This window comes from Otolemur garnettii, unplaced genomic scaffold (genome assembly GCF_000181295.1).
Source record: "Otolemur garnettii isolate 467f Iridium unplaced genomic scaffold, OtoGar3 scaffold00086, whole genome shotgun sequence".
In the NCBI taxonomy this organism is placed as follows: Eukaryota; Metazoa; Chordata; class Mammalia; order Primates; family Galagidae; genus Otolemur; species Otolemur garnettii.
This window is the reverse complement of record NW_003852481.1, coordinates 3,542,872-3,550,620: the sequence shown is the minus strand read 5'-3', so window position 1 is coordinate 3,550,620 and position 7,749 is coordinate 3,542,872. Positions and strand designations below refer to the sequence as shown.

Here is a 7,749-nt window from a genome sequence, read left to right as displayed (position 1 = left end):
ACAAAGAAAACAGAGAAGGGTAAGAGGGCACAAATATTGAGGTGAAATTGGGGGGAAAATATTTGAGTTCCACAGAATGATGACAGTCTTTGCATAAATATAAAAATCATTCATGCTCTGGTAATAATTGCTACTTTGCAATGAAATAAGTAAAGACTTGGGAATCGGTTTACTAGGTCACCTTGCTAAATAAAGATAGCTGGAAAATGTCTATGCATGCTTCAGGTTTTCTGTGAATGAACTGGGCCATCTACCTCCTGATGGCGCTTTCTGTGGGACAACAATCCAGGTCTGCCTTGAGACTCACCTACAGCTCTGTGCAGGCCTTCTGTCTGCAGTGGGTGACTCAGGAGCAGATCAGCATTTGAACAAGTACCTATTTGTAAAGCTCTGTATTAAACGGGAGGCAAAGGGCCAGGATAATGACGGTGATGGCATCGGGACTTCCTCAGGACTACCCTTTTCTGACTTGCCACTGAGAGCTGTTACAAGCTGATCCCATCTGCCTATCATTCCCCATATTCTTGATGCTTTGTCTTAAAGGAACTGGGCAAGTTGAACCCAATCTTCCCTTGATTCACACTGGATGAGTGAACGGCATGTGGGAGTCAGAACTCAGTGCTTTTGTGCTGAGAATGTCAGGTTGTTTCCTAAGGGCTGCCTTAAATCCTCAATCTAATCTCAGCTGTTGCCTCCAGCAGTTCCCTGGTTATTAATTTCTTGTGGTGTGTGTGGGAAGTGGAGAGGAGGCCTGAGGGAGCAGTAAAGGGCAGAGGAGGAGATGGAAATAGCTCAACGCCAGGGCGCTGCATTGCGGGTGCTTGGCCAACTTCCAGAAATCCAGCAAAAGAGGGATCACCTTTTTAATCTGGCAAAACCCACAAAATATAGAGACAGGATCAAGTACCATCAATAAGCAGTTATAGCTGTCACTTGATTTTTCTGGACAGAGATGGCTTCTGAAAACTTTTTAGACTCTACCTAAGCAGGTGCTTTTTCCTGATGAACTTTTTAAATCAATGACTTTCAAATGTCAAAGCACATTAGAAACACCTAGTGGGTACCATAAAATGTCTGGTCCCATTCTTAGGTCTGGGTTGAAGGCTAGTAATCTGCATTTTTAATAGGCAGTTTAGAAGCTTAGGTGATTCAGATGGTCAGCCTTACAGTTTGGCCCAGTTTTTGAAATAGCCTCTTTCCTCGGCAGTCTGTTTTAATCACTTTCTTTATTGAAGGATTTATTAGCATCTTCGTGTTTATTACCTAGTTTCATTCTCACAGCATCACAGTAACTCCAGCAGGAACCAGAGATGATTAGCTCCATTTTATTGGGGGCAAGGGGGTGAAAGGTGGGACAGAAGCATAGGAAGAGGTAGGCCATGATGAATCAGAAACAGAGACGGGACTTCAAGTCCAGAATGGGTGACTCCAGAGCCAGGCATTCTTAGCTTGTTATTTCATATTTAATCATAGTTATTCCTTCGACCTCCAATTCACTGTGCTTGAGTAAACAAAGCATATTTGAGTTTTAAACGAAACAGTTTAGCATCAGTGTCCCAGATTTTGTTAGCATATTGAGGCTCTCCTGAGTTTAAGTCAGTATCTAGATGATACTATGTGTGGAACTGACTTAATCTACTTCTCTCTGCCTTGCTTCCTTGATCATTTCTGAAGACATTTTACATAGAGTATACGGGGAAAGATTTCTCCTCCGCATGCCAAAAGGAACCCTATCTGACAGTCTAATTGGTAAAGTACTGAATTGAAAACCTCCTAACATTCTCTCTTAAACTTGGGTGGCATGTGGGTCCATTTTTAAAGAAATAAAAAATACTGAAAACTCTCAGTCACCGTAAATGATTTTTATTATGTTACTTAAATTTACAAATATGAACTACGAATATAACATTTTTTATTTATAACTCTTACACAGCTCAAAAAAAAACTTACAAAATTAAATACAAATGAAACCGCACAACTAATACTATTCAAGTTAATAGGACTAGAGTAATTTGTCATAGCAAATGATGTATTTTGCTGTAACCAAATTATCCCTTGTACTGTGACTATATGGTATTGCCTGCCAAAGCTCAGCTTCTTTTGAGTTTTATATACCTATGTACCAAGTGACCTATGATATCTTAATTTTCTCATTGATTTCTCACTACTTAGTGCAATCCCATGATGTCATTTGGCTTTCATTCTGTGTATGAAAGCATCATTATTTTAAAACTTTTCTCATTATTTCAAAACAATAAAAACAGCACTGAAACACACATGCAAATGAAGGTGGTGAAACTAAATGGTACCGAGCTATTTTTGTTGTTGCTGCAGTTCGGCTGAGGTTAGGTTTGAACTTACCACCCTTGGTATATGGATCCAGAGCCCTACTCACTGAGCCACAGGCACCACCCAATACTGAGTTGTAAAGTGGTCAAATATCCAGAATGTTTATGCAAATCTAAAAAAGAAAATAACAAAATTAAAACCCTAGAGGATGCATCTGCAGACCTAATTTGAGAAAAACTGTTCAGGTCTATTGGGTCCCAAACGTTCATTACTACCAGTGGTTCTATCTACCATTCTCACTACCAAGAACCTCAAATTTTTTAAAATGTCGGTTTCCTAAATTGCATTTATTGATAATTTTACTTTTTATTAATCACACACATAGAATTCCTACTTGAGAGCTTGGGATCATCATATGTAGTTATTATTCGAAGTTACTTAACTTCCAGTCCAAAACAAACACAAGAAAGGACATTCTAGTTTTTCTTTGCAGCCCGAACCAGAGTAAGTAAAAACTTTCCATTCAGTTTTGTAAGAAAGAACTCCCAGACCTCCACCTTCTTGCACAGCTGCCTTTGAGGACTAATGGAGGTCTAGGGAGGCCAGTTTAGGCTTTCTTGTACAAGCAAGGTAGCCACTCCACCCAGTTTGGAAGGACTAAAGCTTGTCCTAGTTTTGTTTCATTGTTGTACTTGTGGCATGCTAAAGAGCTAAAAAATGGGAGGAAGAAAATACAACAGAAGGCACCATTCCAGTACCAAACTGAAAAGAAACAAAAACAAGAGAGCAGCATGTTTTTAACAGCTTGCGTGGAAAAAATATTGACTGGGGAGTTTGGACAGCACTGTTCATTTTCTCTCACCGCCCGCGTTATTTGTCTTAAGGGAGCAGGAGCCAGATACAATCCTGGAGAACAGGCCTAAGGAAGAAGTGGAGGGGTTGTGTGGAAGCTTGAGGCTGAATGGAGAAATCAGGGCTGGAAACACAGTGGTTCAGGGTCAGGATGAATGAAGTCAGGGGAGGTGCTAAAGCCTTTTTCTTCCTGGCTTTGGGCACCAGCTTCAGCCGGCCTGAGTCCTAAGAGGGCACAGCACGGCTCACCCAGGTGGGTCCCCGGCCCCTTGAGAACGCAACGAGGATGAATCCCTGCCCCTGTTTCCTTCGGCTGGGGAAAGGACACGGGGGTCCCATTCGCTTTCTCAGCCCACCCTGCCTCTGGAGTTCGGACCCGCAACTCTGGCGGTGGGAGTCGGCAGGGTTCCTCCATAAGCTAGGCCAACCTCGGGCTCCCCGGCCTCCACCCCGCCGGCGCGCTGGCCTCAGCCCCAAATCCCCAAGCGCGGGGCGGGGCCTGGGCGCGGGGCGGGGCCTGGGCCCTGAGCGGGCGGCGGCGACCGGCGGGAAGAGGAAGAACATGGCGGGTGCGGCGGGGCCCGGGGCCGGCCCGGCGGCAGCGGGCGGAGATGGGGACGATTCGCTATACCCGATCGCGGTTTTAATCGACGAGCTCCGCAATGAGGACGTGCAGGTACCGGACTGAGGCCGAGAAGTCGAGGAGGGCCTGGCCGGGCGCGTGGTAGGGAAGAGGGAAGGCCAGAGACGCGGTGGGGGAGGCTCGGGGATTGAACCAGCCGAACTCGCAGCAGAAACTTGAAGCGGGGGGCGAGGAAAGACTTCTGAGGGGCTTTTGTGGCACGCCCGACCCTCCCGGGACCTCTCCGGCGCCCCTCCTCCCGATCCCCTGAGGCGTCGTCCGGGCGCCCGGTTGGGCGTCTGGGAACCGGCTTCCCACCGGGGCGCTCCTTCCGGGCGGCCGTCCGTCAGTCCTGCGGGCTGAACCGGGAGCGGGAGGAGCGCGGTGCCGGCCGCGAGGGGCTTGGAGCGAGCTGCGGCTCGCAGGGTGCCAGGGGGCCCTTAGCCCTGCAGCCCAGTGCCTTCATCTAGGCTTGGAAACTGGCTGGGCTTCCTGGGTGGAAAGAGAGCGGGATGGCTGATTTACCTAGATGGGGTCGGTGTATCAGCTCCGATGGAACATTTCTTTGAACCGGCAGGAGTTATATTCAGCCATTTCACCTGCTTCACCGTGGCCAAAGTTTTTTTCTGTTTAAAAATTATATTACTTTCTGAGTCATGTATACTCTTTCATTCATTCTCTTCTGAGCCCTTTTGAGTATTTCTCCTGGGAAAACTTCCTCTGGCTAATGAGGCTGAGTTGTACCACCCCTGAGGTCCTTATGAGGTTCCTTACGAATAAAATCTAAATGAAAGGTTGTCCTTTATCTGTGTTTCATGATTTCACTTGTTTGGCTTCTGTCTAAATTGCAACCATTTCTTTACTTTGTTCTTTCTACTATCTTTTTTAAAGCTCCGACTTAACAGTATTAAGAAATTATCAACAATTGCTCTAGCACTTGGAGTAGAAAGGACGAGAACTGAACTGCTGCCATTCCTCACAGGTTTGTGAATCTTTGTTTAAAGAAAGATATGGACATTCCATTTTCCAGTGTCTTTCAAAACTTCGTTACCCCCAGTTTCATTAAGTACTAAACTGAGCTAGGTGCTTTGTGTGCAGAAGAAACCGAATAAAACACATTGTAAGGCTGTGGCCAGAAATATTTAAACATGAACTGATAACTGGGAGCACGACTTTTTAATTCATTCAGTAAAACAGATTCAGGAAGACTGTTGATTGAAGAGAAGAAAGAAAATGCTGTTAGGATTCTGACCGGGCCATCTTACTGGCTTCCTAGTTTTGTGAGTGTCCAGCTCTGGGCCGTCTATACTTATTGATGAGTACTTGGTTGATGTCATTTCCAGATACAATTTATGATGAAGATGAGGTACTGTTAGCCCTTGCTGAGCAGCTGGGAAACTTTACTGGCCTGGTGGGAGGTCCTGACTTTGCCCACTGTCTGCTGGTGAGTATTTGTATGTGCCTACCCTCCTTCCAGAACTTTTGCAATATAAATGATACATTGTTTGGTGATAGGCACACAGCAGCATTTTTATACAGATCTTTTTACGGGCAGATAGTCATAATATGAGTCATGAGAAAATAAGAAATGTAGGTACTTTGGACTCAACCTTTCTTATTTTTCTAACTATAAATAAAAGAACACCTTCATTTTTTTCTGCCTCTGTAGACCTACTAGTTTAGAGGTTGAGAGAAAAAGGGATTTGATAACTACAATTTTTTTTCTGACATTGGAAGTCTTAATTCTCACCTAGGAATGTCTGGTCGTTAATTGTTAACGTAAGTTTTGCTTCTGGCTTTGTGAGTTTGGTGAGTTGAGTTCAATTTTTGTGGACATTTATTGAGAGTCTAGTATATCAGGCAGATAGTAAGTTAACAGTGTTAATGGTGAATGGAATGAGCTGTCTTGTCTTTGTGTGTCAGCAAATAATTTCTGTACAGGCTTAAATGGAAAAAATAGGAACAACTATAAATTACGCAAATAATAGGAGAAAGAGATTAAACTTAGGGTGCTCAGGGAAGACCGCTTGAGAGATGACCTGAACTAGGTTTTAAATAATAACTAGGAATCAGTAGTTGGACAAGGTAGGGATATTTGCTTCAGGGCTTTAAATGTATTTATGTGATGCTGACTCTTGTGATTCCTAGCTCTACCTCTGATTTTCCTTGGAACTCCACGGATAAATTGGTAGATTGTAGAGATAGATTTAGATATGTATATGTTTGTGTATATCTGCCTACGATTTTTTTACTTGGATGCCAAGCAGTTATTTCAAATTTAACATACTTAAAACAGAACTCAATTTTCTCCCCCAAAGATGCCTCTTATCTTGTTGCTCCGTCTCCTTCTACCCAGTTGTATCACCGTCAGGTACCTAGGTACACAAACTAAATTTAAAACCTAGGAGGTTTTTTTTTTTTTTTTTTTTTTGAGACAGAGTCTCACTTTGTTGCCCTTGGTAGAGTGCTGTGGCGTCGCAGCTCACAGCAACCTCAAACAGTGACTCTGTTCCCTCAGCCTCCCCAGTAGCTGGGACTACAGGCACCTGCCACAACGTCTGGCTAGTTTTTCTATTTTTAGGAAGGATGGGGTCCCACTCTTGCTCAGGCTGGTCTGGAACTACTGAGCTCAGGTGGTCCACCCACCTCAGCCTGCTAGAGTGCTAGGATACAGGTGAGAGCCGCTGCGCCCGGCCTAGAAGGTATTGAATCCTCTTTACCTTGTTCCCACATCTAATCCATTAGTAACTCCCATGGAGTCTGCCTATATTCAAATCAGTGCACTTTCTTTCATCCTTCCTACTGCCACCATAGTCCAGACCACCACCATCTTTTCTGTAGATGACTGCAGTAGCTTCCTAACTAGTTGCCTTCCCCTTTTGCCTTGCACCCCACCCCTGCAGTTCACTCTTCACCCAGCAGGTAGACCACTCCCTGCCATGGCTCTTAGAAAATCCAAACTCTGTGCAAGACCTATCATGACCCACTTCTGTAGGCTTACAGTGTGTGGTGCTCCCTCTTCATAATCTCATCCACTCAGTGTTGGTCATCTTTGTGCTCTTTGAATGAACCAAAGTCGTCATTCCCTAAGATCTTTGCTCTAGGTCTTCCCTCTGATAGAATGCTCTTGGGCTCACTCTTTGTCATTTAGATTTCAACTCCAATGCATCTCCTCAGAGAGATGGTCCATGACCACTCAGCTTGAAATAGCTTCCCAGTCACCCCTTATCACATCCTATTTTATTTTTCTACAGAGTACTGATAACCATCTGCTTCTTTTCTCGACTGATCCTTGTCCTCATCCAATAGAATATAAATGCCATTAAGGCCAGGAACCATGTCTGCTTTGTTTCTTCTGTATCCACAGTGCTAGAATATAACAATAATCATTTATTGAAAGAGTGAAGCAGGAAGCCTGTTGGGGTGGAGTGTAAAGTGTTGGCTGGAATAGGCAGGAGTGGTCACCAAGGGCCAGTAGGACAAGGGCATTGAAGAATTGGGTGGAGCTCAACACAAGGGACAGCTCAGTGGTGATTCTCAGGAGCTTACTCTGGTATTGACAGAGATTATTCAGTGGCTCTCTGTGATGGGAGGTCGTGGTAGGCAGGGGAGAAATCTTGAAAGGCCTTGGCAAATAAGGAGCAATTTCTTTTCAATTGGCTTCTGAAATACACCGTAGTAAAACTGAGTACTGCCTGGCTCTGTGTATCAAATCATTTAAGATATCCTGTTAGGCAGACACCCTTATTTCCTTTGACCCATTGTCTTCTTTTTCATTCTGTTGGTCAGTTCTGCATGTGGGTTTTATGTTTTATGTGTAACATCTCCAGCTCTTGGCATGTGCCGAATCTACCAGTCCCAACTGCAAACCCAGTAAGGTAGAGGTTCATGGAACCAGCCTGTTTTCACTTTTTACTGGGCTGAGTCATATTCAGTCCTACTCCAGACCATCAGCCCCTTTGATCTCTTTTCTTTCTAAAGCTGCA

At 44.4% G+C, this 7,749-nt stretch overlaps 1 protein-coding gene across 2 annotated transcripts in view; it reads left to right on the top strand.

Annotated features, from left to right (window-relative positions):
* The first annotated feature begins 3,637 nt into the window (after positions 1 to 3,637).
* Positions 3,638 to 7,749, top strand: part of PPP2R1B (protein phosphatase 2 scaffold subunit Abeta) — a 39,765-nt gene continuing 35,653 nt past the window's right edge. For both annotated transcript variants that reach the window (XM_023516084.1, XM_012808167.2), the window contains exons 1-3: positions 3,638 to 3,817; positions 4,655 to 4,745; positions 5,107 to 5,207. In XM_023516084.1, coding sequence (XP_023371852.1) covers positions 3,704 to 3,817; positions 4,655 to 4,745; positions 5,107 to 5,207 — 306 coding nt within the window. In that variant the 5' untranslated portion in view covers positions 3,638 to 3,703. The remainder of the gene's footprint in view (positions 3,818 to 4,654; positions 4,746 to 5,106; positions 5,208 to 7,749) is intronic.